This window comes from Balaenoptera musculus, chromosome 13, assembly GCF_009873245.2.
Source record: "Balaenoptera musculus isolate JJ_BM4_2016_0621 chromosome 13, mBalMus1.pri.v3, whole genome shotgun sequence".
Lineage (NCBI taxonomy): Eukaryota > Metazoa > Chordata > Mammalia > Artiodactyla > Balaenopteridae > Balaenoptera > Balaenoptera musculus.
The window spans coordinates 67,680,703-67,703,521 of record NC_045797.1 but is presented as its reverse complement, the minus strand read 5'-3'; the positions used below and the strand labels follow the sequence as shown (position 1 = coordinate 67,703,521).

At 40.2% G+C, this 22,819-nt stretch overlaps 1 protein-coding gene across 2 annotated transcripts in view; it reads left to right on the top strand.

Moving 5' to 3' along the window:
* The first annotated feature begins 3,657 nt into the window (after nucleotides 1-3,657).
* Nucleotides 3,658-22,819, top strand: part of WDR43 (WD repeat domain 43) — a 50,786-nt gene continuing 31,624 nt past the window's right edge. The window contains exons 1-4 of one of the 2 annotated variants that reach the window (XM_036874079.1): nucleotides 3,827-3,950; nucleotides 5,581-5,650; nucleotides 10,577-10,714; nucleotides 14,693-14,814. In XM_036874079.1, the coding sequence (XP_036729974.1) occupies nucleotides 5,645-5,650; nucleotides 10,577-10,714; nucleotides 14,693-14,814 (266 nt within the window). In that variant the 5' untranslated portion in view covers nucleotides 3,827-3,950; nucleotides 5,581-5,644. Of the gene's footprint in view, nucleotides 3,951-5,580; nucleotides 5,651-10,576; nucleotides 10,715-14,692; nucleotides 14,815-22,819 lie in introns of both variants that reach the window. The other variant, XM_036874078.1, reaches the window with a different exon arrangement.

Below are 22,819 nucleotides of genomic sequence, written 5' to 3'. Positions count from 1 at the left end.
CAACACGGATGCTTCAGTTTTGGCCATTACATTTCAGTTCCAGGGTTTAAGAAGAAAAAAGCAATGGAGAATAGTATACCCTCTCACTTTAAGGATATTTTGTTTTGGCCCATAGTCATATGGCCTACCATTGTTGCAAAGAAGGCTGGAGAATGCAGTCTTTATTCTGGAAAGACATATGCACAGATAAAGAAGAAGTGCTGTAAGGAACCCTGATGTTACAGAGTGGGACGTGAGGAAGATCCATGAGAAACGAATAAGAAGAGCAGCCAGAGAAGTAAGAGAAAGCAAGGAGGGTGCGACGTCACGGAAGACAAGCATGCTAATGACAAGTCAAGTAAGATGTAGACTTAGAATGGACACATATGGTAGCAATGTGGTGCTTGCTGGTGGCCTTGAGAAGAGTTTTGGCGTAGTGGTAGGTGGGGCTGAAAGTCCCATTGCAGGAGAGAAATTGAGAAAATTAGACTACTCTTTTTTCTTTTAGTTTTGTTTTAAAGGAAAGAAAAGATTGGGACAGTAATTGGGGGGGAAGAGGGGTCAAGGGAATTCTGTTTTTTTAAGAAGAGAAAAATAACAGTATGTTAATATGTTGATGAGAAGGATTAAGTTGAGAAGTAAAAACTGACACAGACTTTCTGGAATAATATCCTTGAATAATATCCTTGAGAAGGATTAAGTCGAGAAGTAAAAATTGACACTGATAGAGGAAAGACTTTTTGGAATAATATCCTTGAATGGGCAAGAGAAGCTGGGATCTAGAACTTATGTGGAAGGGTGGCCTTTGCTAAGATCACAGAAAGTTCATCCATAATACCAGGAGAGATGGAGCACAAGTGGGTAGATTCTGTGGTATTGGGAGCTTGTGAAAGTGCTCTTGTGATTGCTTCTATTTTCTCATGAAATAGTAAGCAAAATCATCCACTGAGAGTGAGGATGGAGGAGGAGGAGGTTTGGGGTAATAGGACAGTCTGTCCTAATGTCTAGGACAGTGGAAGAGTGAATGGATTAGGGAACAACTGTTTGATAATCTGTTAGCATTAACTTCCCATGTGAAGTTTGTGATCACGAATTCAAAGTAGATGAGTGTCCTGATAAAGTGGCTGTGGCTTTCTCTAATCATGTTCAGCTGCTTGTGGGTGGAGAGTTAGATTTTACCAGGCTTGTGTTTTGTTTTTTTTTTGGCAGTGCTGCGTGGCTTGCAGGATCTTAGTTCCCTGACCAGGGGTCAAACCTGGGCCCCCTGCAGTGGAAGCTCGGAGTCCTAACCACTGGACCACCAGGGAATTCCCCAGGCTTGTGGTTTTACCAAGACTATTTTGTGGGCAAGAGGCAAGGGAGTTGAGGGTTGTAATGACAGAGTTTAGGATAAATTAAGAGGGAAGTGCAGCCATCGGGGAGTAGGGATGAGGGCTGGTGAAAAGACTGTAGGATCAAATGCACTGATGGTCCGGTAGGGTAGAAGGACTGGCTGGATGCTGAGAGCTAGAGGGAGTGAGCTGGAAAGATAGGAGTTGGTGGTTACAGAGTGGTGTGTAGAAATTAAGATTATGTAAAAGGTGCAGTTATTGTATGGCAAGGTCTGAGACATGACCATGGGAGTGAGTGGCTGGTGTAGCATAGAGATTATTGAAAGGGAGGAGGTCAAGGAATTGATATGCTTGAGTATCAGAGGGTCATCTATATAAACCCTACATACTCTCATTGGATCAGGTTGCCGTGCTCAGAGATAACTTGGGTTAGAAATCAAGCTCTTCCTCCATTGCCCGGCTCTATATGTCAATTTTCTTATCGGAAAGATGTAGATGTTGATAGTTTCTACATCCTAGGGCTGTTGTGAGGACTAAATGAATTAATACACAAAAAGCACCTAGAACAGTGCCTGACATATAGTAAGTGCAAAATAAGCTTTTATTTTTATTTGTATATTTATGACTAACAAATCCATAACTCTAGGTCAGACCTATCTTCACACAGACTCATGCATTTTTAAAAAAAATATTTATTTGTTTATTTACTTTTGGCTTGTTGAGTCTTTGTTGAGACCCTGTGTTTGCGGCACACAGGCTTAGTTACCCTGTGGCACATGGGATCTTAGTTCCCTGACCAAGGATCGAACCCACGTCCCCTGAGTTGAAAGGTGGATTCTTAACCACTGGACCATCAGGGAAGTCCCTCATGCATGTTCTTTTATAACAAAAATCCTCGAAATAGTTGTCTATACTTTTCTGCCCTTTCTCACCTCCCATTTTCCCCTCTACTCTCTAAAATGAGTTTTTTTCCCCTACCTCTCTACTAAAAATGCTTTTGAAAAGTCACCAATGATCTTGATCTTGCCAAGTTCACTGATTAATTCTCAGTCTTCATCTTAACAGCATTTGACATGGCTTTGATTATGTCTTGCTTCTGAAATCCTTATAAAAATTTTGGTTTTCCAGGGCATCTCATTCTTCTGGGCTTTCATCACTGTTATCCCTTCTTAATCTCCTTTGCTGGGTCCTCTTCCTATTCCTGATAGATTGGCACATTTTGGGGGCTAAGTTTTTTTCTCTATTTATGCTTATACCCAAGATGATCTAACCATACAGTTTCAAATAGCTGTATGCTAATGCATACAAAATTTATATCTGTGAACTACTCATATATCTTACTTCCTACTGAACAACTCTATTTGGATGTCTACTGAGCATCTCAAACTTAACTGTCCAAAACAGAAACAGTTGATTTCCACTCCACCCAGACCCGTTTCCCCAATTCAGCTAATGGTATCACCATTCACTTATTCTCTCAGGCCTTAGAGTCATCCTTCACTCGTGTCTTTTACTCATCCTTCACAATCAATCCATTTAGCAAGTCCTGTTGGCTCCAACTTCAGATTAAATCTGGATATGGACCACTTCTCACCACCTCTGCCACCGTCATTCGAGTCCAACCCACCATCCTCCTTCTCTCTTGTCTCTTTGCTTTCATTCTTGCCCCTCTACAGTCTCCATCCAGCATCCAGGAGGCCTTTTAAAATGTAGATCAGTTTATGTCTTTCCAAATAACATAAACTGCAAATTTTACCATGGCTTTCCCTACTTGTAAAAGACTCAAGAGTCTCCCATGGCCCAGAGGGTAGTGTTTTATGGCTTTCCTGCTGGTCAGTAAGCTGTGTGTGGGCTGAACAGTAGCTGGCATTTCTTGAATCAGAATGCATAGATTTGGTGAAATGTTACGGAGACTTTAAACTGTCTATTTGGTGCAGTAACATGGGATAAATCTTGACGAAAGAAGAGGGAATAGCCTCTCCCACCGTTACTTTAACACTGTTATGATTGAATAAATTGTTATGTGAACACATGATTACAGCCTGTAAGTGGATAAGGAAAAATGGAAGCAGTTGTCACAATCACGGAATTATAAGTGAACATTTCTTTCAAACACTTCGTTCAATCATGTTATTTAAATTAAAAAAAAGAAACCCCAAACCTTTTTCTTTCTTTCTTTTTTTTTTAAAGGAAGGAGTCTTGTCAAGCCCCTCCACACGTCCCCAGAACAAGTTAGTACTGAGCCCACCGGGCCACCGTCCACAGGTAGGCCGTCCAACGCTCGCTTGCGTCGCGAAGAGCCACTCCCTCTGCTCCCTGCACTCCCTCCGCCCCACTTCCTCCCTCCAGGCCCCGCCCCGTACCGGTGCGCCTGCGCACAGGCGAACACGTGGCTGCCGCGGAGCCAGAGCAGCAATGGCGGCGGGTGGTGGAGGTGTTGCGGAACACTTTTCCCCCGCGGGGGTCCCCTGCGCCTTCTCCCCGCAAAGCCAGGCCTATTTCGCTTTAGCGTCTACCGACGGTCACCTGAGAGTGTGGGAGACAGCCAACAACCGGCTGCACCAGGAGTACGTGCCTTCCGCGCACCTCAGCGGTACCTGCACCTGCCTGGCCTGGGCGCCAGCGCGGCTGCAGGCCAAGGTAAAGCGAGCTGGATGGCGCGGGGCGGGTGGCCGCTCAGGATCAGCCTCAGCGCTTCGCGGCTCGGCGGCGCGCGGTCCAGCATCGCGCGTGGCCCTCCGAGGCCCGGGGCGAGGAGGCACCGAGCGCGGTGGAGGCGCGCTCTGGGCCCACGCCGTCAGCCCCGTGTGTGGCCTGTCCTGAGGGCAACGAGAGAGGGCGCGGCCGGATCCGACGGGCAGCGGACTGGAGCCCTCCTGGCCGGCTCCATGCGGTCTGGGCCCAGCCGTCGCGGGGGCCGCCATGTTCGCCGAGGCCCCGGGTCCCCCAGGGGCGGCTTTCTGCTACCAGGCCTGGCTCTCCTGCTTGCGCTTTTCAGAGCTCTGGCTTTTGACAGAGCCCCACCTTGGGGCTGTATTGTTCTTCTCCGACCCCTACCCAGCTCATCAGCCTTGGGCTGGGCAGTTAGAATGAACAAGTCTATTTCCTTGCTTCCGGACACCCCCCTCCACCCCCCACCCCGGGGGGCCGGCTCACCACGTGTTCTCTTCCACGTCCAGGATGTGAGACTATTTGAAAGTGTTGACTTTTCCCAGGCTCGTTTCCATTCTAAGCTATCTGAACCTTCTTGCTTTTAAAATTTTAACATCTGCTCGGCTCCCCCTTTATACATCCCCTTTTCCCCAAGTCTGAAGTCTGCATTAGGATGTGGAGGTAAAGTGAAGTTGTAGTTTAACCTAACGAACGTGAGTCTAGGTGGAGTTTCTCTTACACGGGGCACTGCTGAGTTAGGGAAGGCTTTTCACTCTTAGGGACTCAATGAAAGATGTCATTCACTGTGGAGTCACTTGGCTACATCTGCACTAATTCACACGCACGTGGGAACTGCATTTATAAGGTAACCAACCCGAATCAGTGCAGTGTGATTTGGAAGCATCAGGTATTGAGTTGTGTGGTATTTAGCTGACACTGTGTGTAAACCTTAAAAAGTTAGTGTTTAAACACATACACACAGAAAAAGGAAAAAAAAGTTAGTGTTTAGTATAGATCTTAACTCCACCTGACTATACTAGGAAACTTTCCGCTAACTTTTTAGGTTGAAAGTAGGGATACATCTAACTTGTTATACTTTGGATGAGTATGTTGAGGTGTTTTTCAGATCTTAAGCTTGATTTTCATAGTTTCTAGATGAAGTGACTCCTGTTGATCACTAAAGAGACCTTATCAGGGCCCTTAAGTCAAGCACAAAACTAGGACTTTAGAAAAAATCAGTTGTCGTTAAGATGACAGCCCTCTGCATATTTCTCCTTTTCAAATTTCTGTGTTTGTATTTTAACGGTCTTGTAAAGTGTTAATAATTCTAATGGTGAGAGGAAATGTGGAGCAGTGGTTAGATGCATGGACCCAAACTATACTTCCTAGCTTTGAACCCAAGCTTGGCTTCATCGTAGGAATTGTGCTTCTAAATGGGAATAATAGTACTCACCTCATAGAGTGGTTGTGAAGGTTAACATACTTAATGATGCATAAAGCATTTAGAGTAGTTCTTGGTATGTAAATGCTGCAAGTGTTAATTGTTGTTATTACCTCTTATTTGCATGGTTAGTCCTGCAAGGTAGATAAAGACTAACTTTTTGCTTTGTTCGTGAAGAAGAAACTGAGGCTTTGGAAAATTAAGCAACTTGCAAAAAACCAAAAATGGAACCAGCACTAGAATGCAGGTATTTAGAGCTTAACTCTCTATTATCTGGAACAAATCATTCATATTAGGCTGGCAGATATTTGTCACCCACTTGATTTTCTCTTGACTTACAATCATATTGTGTGTCTCAGGAGTAAAACTTTTGCCTGGTCTTAAATTTCCTGTTAAAAGTCAGTTTTGGATTATTTATAGTAGTCTGATAAAATAGAAAAATATCTAGGTTTGGTTTCATATCCAGGACTCAAACTTGTTTTGTCACATTGAGCAAGTCACTTTACTTTTGGAGGCCTCCTTGAAAAAGAGTTGGGCTACATTAAAAAAAAAGTTCTTACAGGTTTCAGTATCCTTTTACTTGTATGCTCTCACTTTAGTCACCTGACTGTGAAATGCCCTATAATTGTTACATTTTTAAAAACTGAGAATCAGAACTAAGAAAGTTTAAATGACTTCACCAAAGCCTTATTAACCAATGAAGTAGCTGTGGCCACTAGAGTCAAAGTACTTTGACTCCTGGTCCAGTGCTCTTACTGTAACCTTAGATCTTGAGTCACAGAATTGAGAGTTGGGAGGATGTGATTTTTAAAGATAGTGGTTGCTACAAATCACTCTTCATTTTCTACCTTTGCTCCCAGGTCCCTGGGTTATGATCCTTGCCACTTAAGTTTTAAGATGCTCTCTTAAGCCCTTATTTTACATGTAAATCAGTTTGTAGGAGTATTCTGCATCTGGTTCAGTAACTGGCAGTTTGCCACCCAAGGACAAAGTTTGGTGACATTACTCTTATAAGTGGAGAAAAATGAGTTGGTGCTGGGTTTCTTGGATAACAGGAGCTAAAGCAGTGGTTCATAAATTTTTAGAAAAATTAGATTGCTCCTTGTTCTTGGTCACAAAATGATTATAATTCTTTGCATTTATGTCACAATAGTTATTAGAAGATTTTTGTGTATATTATATAGCTGAGCATTTTATTTGGGTGATGGAGCCTGGGGGGAAGAGGACCTCAGATGATGAGAAAAGTGCAAGGAGCTGGATTGATGGACTATGCATGGATGCTGTTTTTAGAGTTCCTCAGGTTTATGTGTGTAAACTGGGGCTGAGATGTTAAATGATACGCTAGAGGCGCACAGTAAGTGGCTGAGCTACCCAGGAACTGACCCTGCTATTTCATTGCTTCTTTAAGATCCGAACTTTTCAATTTTTCCTTCTCTAACTGCTGTAGAGCCCTGAAGAAACAGACTGGCTACCACAGTAAATGCATTTATGTTACTTTGCTGTCACTGCAGTTAAAATGATCCCATATAGCTTAGTGCTTATTAAAGGAAGCACATGGCATTTCAGGCATTGGACAGGGCAAGCACAGTAGCATTAAGGATGTTTCTAGGAAAAATCTGAGCATCCTCAGTCCTAACCCTTAGGGACGCAGCACAATCCAGTTGTGTTCCTGTATAATGCTCTGTCTTAAGGTCTCTCCAGTGTTTAAACTTCAAAAGGCTATGGTTTGCCTATTAAATCTTATTGGCAGAAATAGAAGCTCCTGTGTATTAGAATTTGTTTTTGATGTAAATGCTGTATGTAATTACATGTAAAATGCACACATTTTGTTCATTGTTACCCATGAAACTTAGACATTTGCTAGAGTAAGTGACAGTAAGATAGGCCAAGAAATGGCATAGGAGACTAATTGCAGAGTGAAACTTGAAACTTTGCCATAATTTTCAGTGAGTAGAGGTCAGTATTTTTCAAAAATAGGTTTTGAACCATTAGTTGATTGTGAAATAGATTTAGTGGGTTGTGACAGCATTACAAAGATGAAGTAGACAATATTAGAGTGTATTTTGCATGGTAAAGGATAAGTTTTTTGGTGAAACTTGTTTCAGCTATATACACATGTTTTTATGAGTGTGTGTGTATTGGCTTTCCACGTAAACTCTTTTCTTACTCTGGGATCTTAGTCTAGAGTCAGGGCTTAATTGATCAAAATCAGATTTCTCATCACCTGGATGTGCTTTTTCTCTCTGTCTTCACTTCATTTGTACTGTGCCTTGCTTTTATAAATCATGCACATTTAGACTCATTCAGCCTTCTGATTGCCTTCTAGATCAAATACTGCTTTCTTGAGACTGCTGTTGGCATTTATTGCTTAGCTCGGTCAGCCTTTCACATTGGAAAAGACTCTTTAGTCTAAGTAATAGACCAAATCCTTTTGGTCTTCATTCCTGGTACTTTCTGGAACTCAGATTTTTTTTTTTTCTTTTTTTTCTTTTTTTTTGTCACGCCACGAGGCTTGTGGGATCTTTGTTCCCTGACCAGGGATCGAACCTGGGCCCCTGCAGTGAAAGCGCCAGAGTCCTAACCACTTGACCTCCAGGGAATTCCCTGGAACTCAGATTTTCTGATCACAGATATATGAACTAAATTTTTAGCCTACCCTTTTCATTACTTTATATATTTACACATGTAATTAATGTGCACATGACATGAATCAAAGCAGTATGACTAAGACATTAAAGAAGAAATACAGACAATTCAGATATACTGTGTCTGTAATGCAGAGCAGAGCGTGACTTGTGTCATAAGAGAAAGAAGAGGTGTTTATGGAGAGATCATATTTGAGGTGGACCTTGAAGCAAGGATCGATTTTTAACCAAATTGAAAATTGAGACGGATAGAAAAAGGCCCCTCCCAAAAGAGGGAAAAGCAAATGGGAAAGTGTATTCGTGATTAGGGAATGCAATGTAAGGATGGAATTGGAAATAAGACTGGAAAAGGTGGTTTGGAGGCAAATTGTGGATGCTTTTGAATGCCAAACAGTTTTTTTGATTTACTCTTGTCTGGGGAGTATTGAAATTTTTGATCACAGAAATAACAGGTTCTGATAGAAAATGCCAACAGAAGTCTGTCATAATCTGTAATCATCAGTACCACTAAACTCTTGGTTTCAGAAATATTTAGTAATGGGGTAGTAGTTAAAATATTAGATTTCACTAAAATGCACACTGGTTATATAAACTTCTTATCTGGTTGATGTGTTCCTTTTTTGGACATGCACATCCTGCTGAATGGGAAGTTATTTTTAAAAAGATCATCCAACTCGGAGAAAACATACATGAGTCATTAGTTCTTTGAGGTTAATTAATTGGATTATTATTTAGGTTTAGACCAGTGATCCTCAAAATTGGGCATAGATTCTGTGATACTCCTACCACTAGCCTCTGCTTGCTTCTCCCAAAAATAGAGATTTTGCTGATAGGGAAATCAGGGCTTTGAATATGTTAACGTTTAATTTCTAAAATTTCTTTGTGCTTTTTAATGCAAATTCACATCTGCAGAAAAACATATACATATTTGGACCAGCCTATGTTTCATATGTTAGAAACCTCATTGTAGATAATTTTAATTTGATTTTGGGAAAACCAAGAATAGAAGAAATACTTTCTAGAATCTTTCAGAGGAGAGTTTTCTGATGAGGTAGTAGTAGGTTGGTATAATTTCCTCTATTGACCTTGCCTGAAATTTGTGTCCATAACCTTATGCAGAAACCACATTTGCACTCTGGAATCATTCAGAGGCGGCTTTAGAAATTCATGTAACTGAAGGTGGGGCCTAGGACACTTCCTGACTAAGAAATGTTACTGAGGGGACCATCAGACATTTTTATACTTTGGTTATTAATTGTGACTTCTCTTTTGAGTTTATTAATGTAGATACATTTCTCAGGACTTGCAAAATGTTCATTATTTTTTCTGTATTTAAAGTTATCTTATTTTTTGTTAAATCTTTTTAACTTTTTGTTGACTTAGAGTGTCCAATGAATCAAGTTCTTCAAATGTAACATTTCTAGAGGATAACTAAGAGAAAAAAAAATGGAAAATGCCTTATAAATCTGCTCCTTGATTTTCTTTATGCACTGGTAACATCGTAGTTTTCATTGGTGGTTTTCTGGGTTGGGCAGATTTTATGTATCCTGGGCTGCTTTTTTGTGCTGTGGAGCAAAGATCTTCCACTATGGAGAAAATGTTCTCTTTTCTGTAATATTGGTCTCTTTTACACTAAAAGAATGGATTTCTCAGAACTTCTTTATGCTAAAACATAGGCTAGCAAGCTTTAATTTTAAAAAATTCTAAACATATGGAAGAAAAGTTCTAAAATTGTAAATTATTATTCAGCATTATAAACTCTAAAGCAGTACTCTAAAGTTGTGATCAATTGGTTGTCTTTCTGACAGATAGACAAGAGCTGTTAGTTTCATTTTTTGAATTAAAGAAGTCTTGGGCTGTTTGACACTATATTGAAACTTGTGCCTCTTAAGTCATCAGAATCACGAAGACAACATGGAACTTTCATACTGACCCTTAAAGAGTCACTGGAGCAACCTCTCTAGTGTGTGCTTTGCACTGCTGTATGAGTTACAACCATTTTTTGACTCTTAAATGAAGTAATTGTATGTTTATAAATATAAAAACATTAGAGTCCCTTTTCTTGAAAATGAAGCCAGAATGCAAGGAAAGATTTTGGGGGAGGGGGGAAGGGGAAAGCCTTGGCTGCTTGTGTATGGATCTGTGATCTCTTTGCGTCGGAGTGGAGGCTTCATTTGGACCTGTTGGGAATGGTTGGTTTCTGAGAAGTGGAAGCAGCATTGAGGCTGTTTGGACCTGTTAAGAGTAGAATACTACCAAGAGCATACTCTGTTATCCTATTTGCCGTCTTTTCAGAGAGATAGGAGATGGGGACAGAGTATTATTAGTTCTTCCCATTGGAGTGATTATTTTCTAAGTAGTGAGAAAGAAATCATCTGAGAGCAAATCACATCCCCACTTTAAAAAAAAAAATTTCTTAGAAGCAGTCACATTCATTTGTGGGCTAGTGGGCATTTGCATTTATGCATTAATGATGTCTCAGTGTTTGAAATAATAAAATAAAAAATTGTTTTTTCTTTTTTTTCCAGGAAGGTCCACAGAGGAAAAAAAGGAAATCAGAAGCTATAGGGACAAGTAACCAGGTTGATTTGTTGGCTCTTGGTACAGCAGTTGGTAGTATTTTATTATACAGTACAGTAAAAGGAGAATTACACAGTAAATTGATAGTAAGTATGTGTGTGTGTATTTTATATAAAAGAGAGATGACAGGAAACTGATTATTAGAGATTTATTAAAAACAAAGCAGCTCAGGATATGCTTTGGATCTGCAGTATGGGGGCATTTTTCTGCCCCTTCCATATTTAAAATTTTGAATGGTAATATTTGTTAAAGCTGTGATAGGTAACTTAGTCATTATTATAGGTCAGGATATTAAGAGTGTGAAGAACTATTGACTAGGCTTAAAATAAGAAAGGGTAGAAAGAATTCTGAGTATCACAGACAGCAGCTGCAGAAGGAGCGCACCACCTCCAGGGCTAGGGAACGAGGGAGGTGGTGGAATTGTTGCTGAAACTCAGACCTTTGAGAAGCAGGTATTGCTCTCTGTGCTGATGTCTCTTGAGGGAGAGTGGCCCCATAGACTTGTGGTCCAGACCTTTGAGGAGGGGGTTTTAGCTGACTGCTGGTGTCTCTGAAGGCAGCTCATGAGACTGATGAACCATCAGGCAGCTGATGGTTCTCCAAGTGCTGAAAAAACTGCATATTGGGTTCAGCTGCTGCCGAAAGGATTGCGCCTGCTGGGGTGAAGAAATGTTGGGGTGATGCAAACTGGGAGACAGGAAGGAACACCTCATTGTTCCTCCTCCAGCCTTGTCTCCCTCCTGCACCCTTATTGGGGGAGCCTACTAACGATCCGGCTGGCAAAGCAGAAATGGGGTTTGCAGAGCCCCAGCGTCCAGAGCAGAGAAGTGAGGGCTTGGTGCTGCAAGACAGTAACTTAACTGGCATAATTTATTTCAGACAGTGTCTACTACAGTATGTTTTTGGTGTTCACTTAACTCCTGTCTGTATATAGGAATGCTTTCTGTATATATGAATAAAAGAATGTTTTCTCTTTTAAGTAACATCTATCCATAGACAATTTGGAACTACCTGAAGTTGAAAAGGGAAAACAATTGTACCTAAGTTTATCACCGAGACATCCTCTTTTGATAGATTGCATATTTCTTTGCTTTATGCATATGTTTAAAAAATACAGTTGGGTTCTGTCTGTTCATTTATTTTGTATTCTGATATTTTCCATTAAATTACAACATGAGTAATTTTCATATTTGTCGAGAACTAGTTACAAACATTTTCAGTGACTGCATAAAATCCTGTAAATGGGGTAGTCTATTGGTGGTTTAACTGTTACTGACCATTTAGGTAGTTTCCGATTTTTTTGTTACAAAACTCTTTTCTTCTTACACGGGTTCCCAGAATTACTAACCTGTAATTAATGAGTCAAAGGTGTGAGTGTTAAGGCTTTTTATACATAGTATAAAAATTTTCTGAAAACTTTTCTAATTTGTACTTGTATCAGCAGTGGAAGGACGGTACATGTATTTCAGTAGTGTTTTTGCCATCGTTGATTATTCCATTAAAACAGCAGTAAGACTAACACAAAAAACCCAGCTTATTTGATAGGTGAAAATTTTTATCTGATTTTAAATCTGCATTTAAAAATATATCACTTGCTGGGACTTACCTGGTGGTGCAGTGGTTAAGAATCCGCCTGCCAATGCAGGGGACACGGCTTCGAGCCCTGATCCGGGAAGATCCCACATGCCACGGAGCAACTAAGCCTTTGCACCACAACTACTGAGCCTGCGCTCTGGAGCCCGTGAGCCACAACTGCTGACCCCGCATGCCACAACTACTGAAGCCCACGTGCCTAGACCCCGTGCTCTGCAACAAGAGAAGCCACCGCAATGAGAAGCCCGCGCACGGCAACGAAGAGTAGCCCCTGCTCGCCGCAACTAGAGAAAGCCCATGCGCAGCAATGAAGACCTAACGCAGCCAAAAATAAATAAATTTATTAAAAAAATAAAAATAAAAATATATCACTTGTTTTTATATTAAAGATTATAAAAATAATATACAACTGAAAAAAATTTAAAGCATTCAGAGGTATATGTAAAGGAAATCTCCCTTTATTCCTCCTTCCTCCAAGTTGAGTGTGGTCCTCATGTGGGCTTTTACCCCACCTAGTTTGGGTCCCATCCTTTGATTTGGTCAGTTTTCTGTGGTCAGTAGGTACCTAGTATCTGGTGCACTGTGATAGCTGCTTTACTCAGTTACTGTGGCTGCAGACATGATGCTGATGGAGCCTAGAACTCCTTTAGATCAGTTTGATACCTCCCAGGATTATATATAAATCTTTAACAGGGAATGAGTTTATTAGAAAGGAACCAAGAGGGTCAGGGCAAGGAGTGTTGGGATGATGTGGTGAGGCAGAAAGGGCCCAGGCTTTGGAACTAGTCTATACTGAGGTTGAATCCTAGTTATATGATCAAGGATAAGTAATTTAACTTCTCATCTCTTCAGTATTATATAACCTACGTTGCATGACTTTGAGATTTAGACGTAATTATACATTGAAAGTGCCTCGTGTAGTGCCTGGCATGTAATTGGTATTGAGTAAGTGTTTGTTGAATGAGTAACTAATGAATGAGTGGACACTTCCTAGATTGCTTTCCAAAAAGGTACTCTAGCCCCTAGCAACGTATGATAGTGCCCTGTAATCTTACCAGGGTGGATATTATAATGCTAAACAAATTGGCAGATGAACAGACTGAAAATGTTATTTTGTTTTGCTTTGTATCTCTTGAATTACTAACTTCTAAAAATTTTCTTACTGAATTCTTTCTATGGAATTTATCTGTTCATATCCTTTGTTCAGTTCTTTGTGTGTGTGGCTATAATGTAGGACTTAGTTCTTTGAGTAGATAGCTGCTAGGAAGGAAGGGAAGTAACTGAACTTAGCCTTTAAAAATATTTTTCTTTTGGATTTCCCTGGTGGCGCAGTGGTTAAGAATCCGCCTGCCAATGCAGGGGACACGGGTTCGAGCGCTAGTCTGGGCAGATCCCACATGCCACGGAGCAGCTAAGCCCGTGTGCCACAACTACTGAACCTGTGAGCCACAACTACTGAGCCGTGCACCACAACTACTGAAAGCCCATGCTCCTAGATCCCATGCTCCGCAACAAGAGAAGCTGCCACAATAAGAAGCCTGCGCACCACAACGGAGAGTAGACTGCACTCACCGCAACTAGAGAAAGCCCGCGCACAGCAACAAAGACCCAACGCAGCCAAAAAATAAATAAATTTATTAGAAAATATACATTTTTGTTTTGAGGTGGGAGCAATCTGTATGATAGAAGTAGTGATTTTGAGTTTTATGCTTAGATATGTACACAGTGGTGACTCATTGTATGTGTATTTAATGTGAATTCAGATGGAAAGAATGAAAACAATAATTGCTCACAGTGTAGGTGATTTAGCACCTTAATTCTGCTGCATGAACTTGTCCTGGAATGTGTGTGAGACGGGAGACTTGAATTTGCTCTTTCCCAGTTGATGTCTCCATTCCTGTGTGCCTCTGAGTGAGCGAGCATCTTGCTATGCTGAGTATGTTTAAAGTTTCATTCATATGGTATGAGCTACAACACAAGGAAACATTTAGTGTTTCCCTGAAGGAACATTGATTTTTAAAGTTGAGAGATAGTTTTGGTACAAAGGGATTTTCAAGGATAGTTTTAACTAGACATGATTTTAAACCCTTTAAGATTTGACTTTATTAGTTCACTCAAGTGTCCCAAACTTTTTGCCACTGTACATGAAGCATTTTATCATGCTTAGTGCTGGCATTCCTGTCAAAAGCAGGTGGCATTTAGGACTAGTGTCCTTTGACTTATGATGTAGAAGTATGTTTTTCCAGCAGCAGCAGAAGGGAAAGTTAACATTTGATAAAGTTATAGAAGATTTATCTCATTTTTGATGTTGGAAATGGATAGATGCATTTTAGTTAGGTTAATGGATAGGCTTTTTTAGTTAGGTTAAGGCCTAGCATTTTAGTTAAGTGTTTAGTAATGATTCTAGGGTGCATATTGTCATATCAGATGAGCTTTATTTTTTTTCTTTTAATTTTTTTTTAAATCTGCAGAGTGGTGGACATGACAACAAAGTCAATTGCATACAGTGGCATCAAGACAATGGCTGTTTATATAGTTGTTCAGATGATAAACATATTGTGGAATGGAACACACAGACGTGCAAAGTAAAGTGGTGAGTAACATTGATGGTTCTGGGGTAACTTGGTTACTGTTTGGGAATGCATTAGAGTTTGACAAATCAAGACTATATTTTTTTTTTTTTTTAAAGATTTATTTATTTAATTGATTGGTTGCTATGTTGGGTTTTCGTTTCTGTGCTAGGGCTTTCTCTAGTTGCGGCAAGCGGGGGCCACTCTTCATCGCAGTGCGCGGGCCTCTCAGTATCGCGGCCTCTCTTGTTGCGCAGCACAGGCTCCAGACGCACAGGCTCAGCAGTTGTGGCACACGGGCCCAGTTGCTCCGCGGCACGTGGGATCTTCCCAGACCAGGGCTCGAACCCGTGTCCCCTGCATTGGCAGGCAGATTCTCAACCACTGCGCCACCAGGGAAGCCCAAGACTATATTCTTGATATAAGTAAAGTTTGATATTGGACACTGGGGAATGTAGACACTAGTAAGGTTATAGACTGTTCTCAAGGAACATTTAATCAAATTGGACATGGAAGATTTTAATGGTACAAGAGTAAAATAACTGCACAAGAGATGCCATAAGGTAGCAAGTAATTACTGGTCAAATGAGTAGGGTAGTGTTGGGAAGGCCTGGTGGAAGAGAAGGGATTTCAACTGGGTCTTCTAGGAGAGGTAAGATTTGGAAAGAAGAGGGTGGGAGAATCCTTTTGAGGGTGGGGAAAGGAAGGTGGGGTGGGGATGTGGCAGGAACAAAGGCTAAGAGAAAGGGAAGTTAAAGATTTACTTGGAACCCAGTAGAGGAATTTAGAGGAGGCCCATATTAGGGAATAATGGCTGGTGGAGGATATGAGCCAAAGTATCTTATAAGAGAGTCTGGCCTTAAGTGTCATAGATAAAAATCTCAGACAGCTCTTCTAGTTCAAGCACCTAATCCTGTGATTGACTGCATAGTAGATGCTCAGTGAATGTGGACAGTTGAATGTGGTTGAACTTATGTGGATGAGGACCCTAAGGAGGATAATGATGCCCATGGTCTTACAGCTAATAAGTGGCAAGGGAGTTCTAATCTTGCTGTCTTGAATTCTGGCACAGTGTTTTTCTACTGTAGTCAAACTTCTTTTGTGGAATTTTAGATTCTGTTTGGTAAGCATGAGACACTGAAGGTCAATGTCTTGGGAACAGAGTAACCAAAATAATGCTTTAGGAAGAAAATGTGCTAGCACTGTGTAAAATATATGGGAAAGAGCTAGTTCACAGGCAGAGAAGCTAGATCCCGGGTGGTGGTTGTAATAGTCTGGGCGTAGGATGGGAAGAGTGGGAAGGAAGAATGGAAAAGGTACCAACCAAGAAGAATCTTGGGTAGGATTGGGGGAGGGGGTGCTATTGAGTGAAGAAAGGAGTTAAATAAAATGTAACTAAGTTTTCAGCTTTCTGAACTTACTAGGTGTCTAGTGGTGCAGTTAATAGAAACTCAGAAGAGGGAAGTGGTTTTAGAGTTTTTAAGCAAATTGAATTTGAAATAACACATGAAAGGCAAGTCCCAGCAGAAGGGGTGCTGATAGAGGCTTAGAATTTTAAGGAGGGTTTGGGGCTGGAGGTGCAGAGAATAATCATTTGCCTAGAGGTTCAGTAAGTGCATTCCATTTACCTGTGGTGGTAGTTTCCATACTCAGAGTTGTAAAGAGATGCCTGTGGAGATTCTCATCCACTAGGTCAGGGCTGGGGCCCATGCAGCTGTACTTTTAAATGCTGTCTGGATGAGAGTTCACCAAGCCACTTCCTTCACATAGGGACTAATGTTCAAGGCACCGTTCAATATGTTATGCACAGTATTGTATTTGTAACACTGAGAGGTGGTCTCCATCCCTGTTTTATAGTTAAGAAATAGGTTGAATCACAGCCTGAGCTTTCATCCAAACTGTGCTGTCTCATACAATATTTTGTTTCCAGTTTCATTCTTGGCATTCTTACGCTATAGTTAACTGATTTTATTTTCCATTTTAGGTATTATCTGTTGATTTCCTACTATGGAAGATGAGGATTTAGCTCTTAGCCTCTACCGTTTTCTGTCCCCATTTTCCCGATATTTTAATGTCACACTTTGATTAAGCAGTATTCATTGTTCACATTATGCCTACTTAGATATTGTTACAGATGAGACTTGGACTGTACTGTTTATATTAACTTTTGGCACAAAACTTTGCTTTTCTTGGGGTTTATAATTGCTTTATTGTTCATTTGCTTAGTTTTGTATATACCCGTCATTAGTTCAGTCTCATTCCTGCAGTAGTGTAAATCTCATTTATTTTCAGACACATCAGTTAATCAATCAGTTATTTAATCTTTGGAGGCTTCCCTCCAGTTTCATTTATTTCTTGGAGGACTTCTCTGCCTTCTTTCAGTGATTATCCTGAGATTTCCTTTCATCATCTTGAAAATTCTCCTGTCAGATGGAGCCTCTGTTTCCTGGATCCCATTTTTCTCTTTGTTGGTTTATTCCTTCTTTTTGGTGACACAAATTGGTAGCTTCCTGGAAGACAAGCAAAATCTCAATAAATTTACCATCCATGTCTTCCAGTGTCTTTATTCTATCCTCACAGTTGATTGATAATTTGAAGATACAGACTTTTGGGTTGGAAATAATTCCCCTCAGGAGTTTTTTTTAAAATTTATTTATTTAATTATTTATTTTTGGCTGCGTTGGGTCTTTGTTGCCGTGCGCGGGCTTTCTCTAGTTGCGGTGAGCAGGGGGTTACTCTTCGTTGCGGTGCGCAGGCTTCTCATTGCAGTGGCTTCTCTTGTTGCGGAGCACGGGCTCTAGGCGCTTGGGCTTCAGTAGTTGTGGCTCGCGGGCTCTAGAGCGCAGGCTCAGTAGTTGTGGCGCATGGGCTTAGTTGCTCCTCTGCATGTGGGATCTTCCCAGACCAGGGCTCGAACCTGTGTCCCCTGCATCGGCAGGCGGATTCTTAACCACTGCGCCACCAGGGAAGCCCTCCCCTCAGGATTTTGAAGCATTGGTTTGTTGGTTTTTTGGCTTTCATTGTTAATTATTTTTATATTTTAAAATATCCTGTGTTTTTTTTTCTTTAGTCAGTGAATTATGTTGACACTTCAGGGACCATTTAGCCTGGGAATTCATGTTCTGCATTCTTCTCATACTGTGTATTTGATAATTTCATTCCTTCTCTTTTCTTTGATCTTTCTCTTATACTACATACTGTTATTTAGGTGTTATATCTCCTGGACTAATCCTTTAGGTTTCTTACCTTATTTCATCTTCTCTTTTTTTTTTTTTTTTTTTTTAAATTACTTAATTATTTTATTTATTTATTTTTGGCTGTGTTGGGTCTGCATTTCTGTGCGAGGGCTTTCTCTAGTTGCGGCGAGCGGGGGCCACTCTTCATCGCGGTGCGCGGGCCTCTCACTGTCGCGGCCTCTCCTGTTGCGGAGCACAGGCTCCAGACGCGCAGGCTCAGTAGTTGTGGTTCACGGGCCCAGGTGCTCCGCGGCATGTGGGATCTTCCCAGACCAGGGCTCGAACCCGTGTCCCCTGCATTGGCAGGCAGATTCCCAACCACTGCGCCACCAGGGAAGCCCTCATCTTCTCTTTTGTCTTTTTCTTCTGTTACCTGGGAAATTGCTTCAATTTCACCTTCTAAATCTTGTATTGAATTTTTAAGTTTCTCTAATTAAATTTTTAACTTCTGGGAGCTGTTTTTCGTTCTTTGAGTATTTCTTTTTTGTTGCGTCATGTTTCTGTCATGCGTATAATATTTTCTAACTCTCTGAAGATATTATAGGATTTAAACTTTTTTACTTTTTATCATCTCCCTCTTGAGAATGTTTTGATTTTTGTTTGATTTTGGTTTCTTTCATGTTAAAGGCATTCTTCAAGTGACTGGAGATCCTTGGCTGCCTGTTGTTTTTCAAAAATGAAACATTAAAAAGCTGATTGGAAAGCCATTGTGGGTGTGTGGCTCAGTTGCTGGGCTTCATTTGTAGAGTGATTGGGAGACCTTCAGTATCAGGATATGTAGGTCATTCCTCTGGAACCTGTCACATTTCCCAGAGAGGAATCTTCTGATCTAGTGCTTTTCAAGCTTTAATGTGCACATATGTTATATGTGTTTACAGATCTGATTTAGTAGGTCTAGGTTGGGGCTTGGGAATTCTAACAAGTTCCCAGGTTCTGCTGATGGAGGAGGGTTACACAAGTAACAGGGGACAGGGGTGTGGTGGTGTTGGCTCTGTGCTGGCCTTTTCAGTGCTCATTGGTGAAGTAGATTCAGGAAGCTTGTCAGGATGGTGATCATGTCTTGTGTCAATTCAGTGAGTAGATGTTGAATAAGGAATACAGGTGAGTGTTGAAGCTCTGGGAATTGGTGAGAAATTGTCAAGAATGTTAGGAACCAGTGAGGGTAAAGGAAAAGTTCTCATACATTATTGTTGCATTTCCTTGATTATTGGTGAGGTTGGGTGTTTCCATCTTTATTGACAAGTTGTATTTTTTCTGTGAATTGCTTGTTTATATATCCTTTGTCTATTTTTATTTTGAGTTTTTTTTAAACTCGAGTTCTTTCTTGAATATAAAGGGCTATTTATGTATTCTGAGTATTAATGCTTTGCCTATATATTTTTTTCTTTTTTTTTAATAGATCTTTATTGGACTATAATTGCTTCACAATACTGTGTTAGTTTCTGTTGCACAACAAAGCGAATCAGCCATATGGATACACTTGTCCCCATATCCCCTCCCTCTTGAGCTTCCCTCCCGTCCTCCCTATCCCACCCCTCTACTAGGTCATTGCGAAGCACTGAGCTGATCTCCCTGTGCTATGCTGCTGCTTCCCACCAGCCAACTATTTTACCTTCGGTAGTGTATGTATGTTGATGCTACTCTCACTTCGCCCCAGCTTCACCCTCCTACCCCATGTCCTCAAGTCCATTTTCTATGTCTGTCTCTTTATTCCTTCCCTGCAACTAGGTTCATCAGTACAACTTTTTTTTAGATTCCATATATATGTGTTAGCATACGGTACTTGTTTTTTTCTTTCTGACTTACTTCACTCTGTACTAGGAGACTCTAGGTCCATCCACCTCACTACAAATAACTCAATTTAGTTTCTTTTTATGGCTCTTTACCCATTCATCTGTCGATGGACATTTAGGTTGGTTCCATGTCCTGGCTATAGTAAATAGTGCTGCAGTGAACATTATGGTACATGTGTCTTTTTTCTCTGGGTATATGCCCAGTAGTGGGATTGCTGGGTCATATGGTAGTTCTATTTTTAGTTTTTTAAGGAACCTCCATAGTGTTTTCCATAGTGGTTGTATCAGTTTACATCCCCACCAACAGTGCAGGAGGGTTCCCTTTTCACCACACCCTTTCCAGCATTTATTGTTTCTAGATTTTTTGATAATGGCCATTCTGGATGGCATGAGGTGATACCTCATTGTAGTTTTGATTTGCATTTCTCCAATAATTAGTGATGTTGAGAATCTTTTCATGTGCCTCTTGGCCATCTGTATGTCTTCCTTGGTGAAATGTCTATTTAGGTCTTCTGCCCATTTTTTAACTGGATTGTTTGTTTTTTTGATATTGAGCTCCATGAGCTGTTTGTATGTTTTGGATGTTAATCCCTTGTCTGTTGTTTCATTTGCAAATATTTTCTCCATTCTGAGGGTTGTCTTTTTGTCTTGTTCATGGTTTCCTTTGCTTTGCAAAAGCTTTTAAGTTTAATTAAGTCCCATTTTATTTTTGTTTTTATTTCCATTACTCTAGGGGGTTGGTCAAAAAGATCTTGCTGTGGTTCATGTCAGTGTTTTTCCTGTTTTCCTCTAAGAGTTTTGTAGTGTCTGGTCTTACATTTAAGTCTTTAATCCATTTGGAGTTTATTTTTGTGTATTGTGTTAGGTAGTGTTCTAATTTCATTCTTTTACATGTAGCTGTCTAGTTTTCCCAGCACCACTTATTGAAGAGGCTGTCTTTCCTCCATTGTATGTTCTTACTTCCTTTGTCATAAATTAGGTGCCCATATGTGCATGGTTTTATCTCTAGGCATTCTGTCTTGTACCATTGATCTATATTTCTGTTTTTGTGCCAGTACCATACTGTCTTGATTACTGTAGCTTTGTGGTATAGTTTAAAGTCGGGGAGGCTCATTCCTCCAACTCCATTTTTCTTTCTCAAGATTGCTTTGGCTATTCAGGGTCTTTTGTGTTTCCATACAAATTGTAAAATTTTTTGTTCTAATTCTGTCAAGAATGCCATTGGTAGTTTGATAGGGATTGCACTGAATCTGTAGATTGCTTTGGATAGTATAGTCATTTTCACAATATTGATTCTTCCAGTCCAAGAACGTGGATATATTTCTCCATCTGTTTATGTCATCTTTGATTTCTTTCATCAGTGTTTTATAGTTTTCTGAGTACAAGTTTTTTGCCTCCTTAGGCAGGTTTATTCCTAGGTATTTTATTCTTTTTGTTGCAATGGTAAATGGGAGTGTTTCCTTAATTTCTCTTTCAGATTTTTCATCATTAGTGTATAGGAATGCAAGAGATTTCTGTGCATTAATTTTGTATCCTGCAACTTTACCAGATTCCTTGATGAGCTCTAGTAGTTTTCTGGTGGCATCTTTAGGATTCTCTATGTATAGTATCATGTCATCTGCAAACAGTGACAGTTTTACTTCTTCTTTTCCAATTTGTATTCCTTTTATTTCTTTTTCTTCTCTGATTTCTGTGGCCAGGACTTCCAAAACTATGTTGAATAAGAGCGGCGAGAGTGGACATCCTTGTCTTGTTCCTGATCTTAGTGGTCGCTTTCAGTTTTTCACCGTTGACTGTGATGCTTTCTGTGGGTTTGTCTTATGTGGCCTTTATTATATTGAGGTAGGTTCCTCTATGCCCACTTTATGGAGAGTTTTTATCAGAAATGGGTGTTGAATTTTGTCAGAAGCTTTTTCTGCATCTATTGAGATGATCATATGGTTTTTATTCCTTAATTTGTTAATGTGGTGTATCACATTGATTGATTTGCGTATATTGACGAATCCTTTCATCCCTGGGATAGATCCCACTTGATCATGGTGTTTGATCCTTTTTTAATGTGCTGTTGGATTCTCTTTGCTAGTATTTTGTTTAGGATTTTTGCATCTATGTTCATCAGTGATATTGGTCTATAGTTTTCTTGTGATAACTTTTTCTGGTTTTGGTATCAGGGTGATGGTTGCTTTGTAGAATGAATTTGGGAGTGTTTCTGTGTCTGCAATTTTTTGGAAGAGTTTGAGAAGGATCAGTGTTAGCTCTTCTCTAAATGTTTGATAGAATTCACCTGTGAAGACATCTGGTCCTGGACTTTTGTTTGTTGGAAGATTTTTAATTACGGTTTCAATTTCATTACTTGTGATAGATCTGTGTAGATTTTCTAATTCTTCCTGATTCAGTCTTGGAAAATTGTACCTTTCAAGAGTTTGTCCATTTCTTCGTGGTTGTCCGTTTTATTGGCATATAGTTGTTTGTAGTAGTCTCTTATAATCTTTTGTATTTCTGCAGTATCAGTTGTGATTTCTCCTTTTTCATTTCTAATTTTATTGATTTGCGTCCTCTCCCTATTTTTCTTGATGAGTCTGGCTAAGGGTTTATCAATTTTGTTTATCTTCTCAAAGAACCAGGTTTTAGTTTTATTGATCTTTGCTATTGTTTTCTTCGATTCTGTTTCATTTATTTCTGCTCTGATCTTTATGATTTCTTTCCTTCTACTGACTTTGGGTTTTCTTTGTTCTTCTTTCTCTAGTTGTTTTAAGTGTGGGGTTAGATTGTTTATTTGAGATTTTTCTTGTTTCTTGAGGTGAGATTGTATTGCTATAACCTTCCCTCTTAGAACTGCTTTTGCTGTGCCCCATAGGCTTTGGGTCGTCGTGTTTTCATTGTCATTTGTTTCCATGTTTTTTTTTATTTCTTCTGATTTCTTCAGTGATCTCTTGGTTATTTATTAGCACACTGTTTAGCCTCCATGTATTTGTGTTTTTTACAGTTATTTTCCTGTA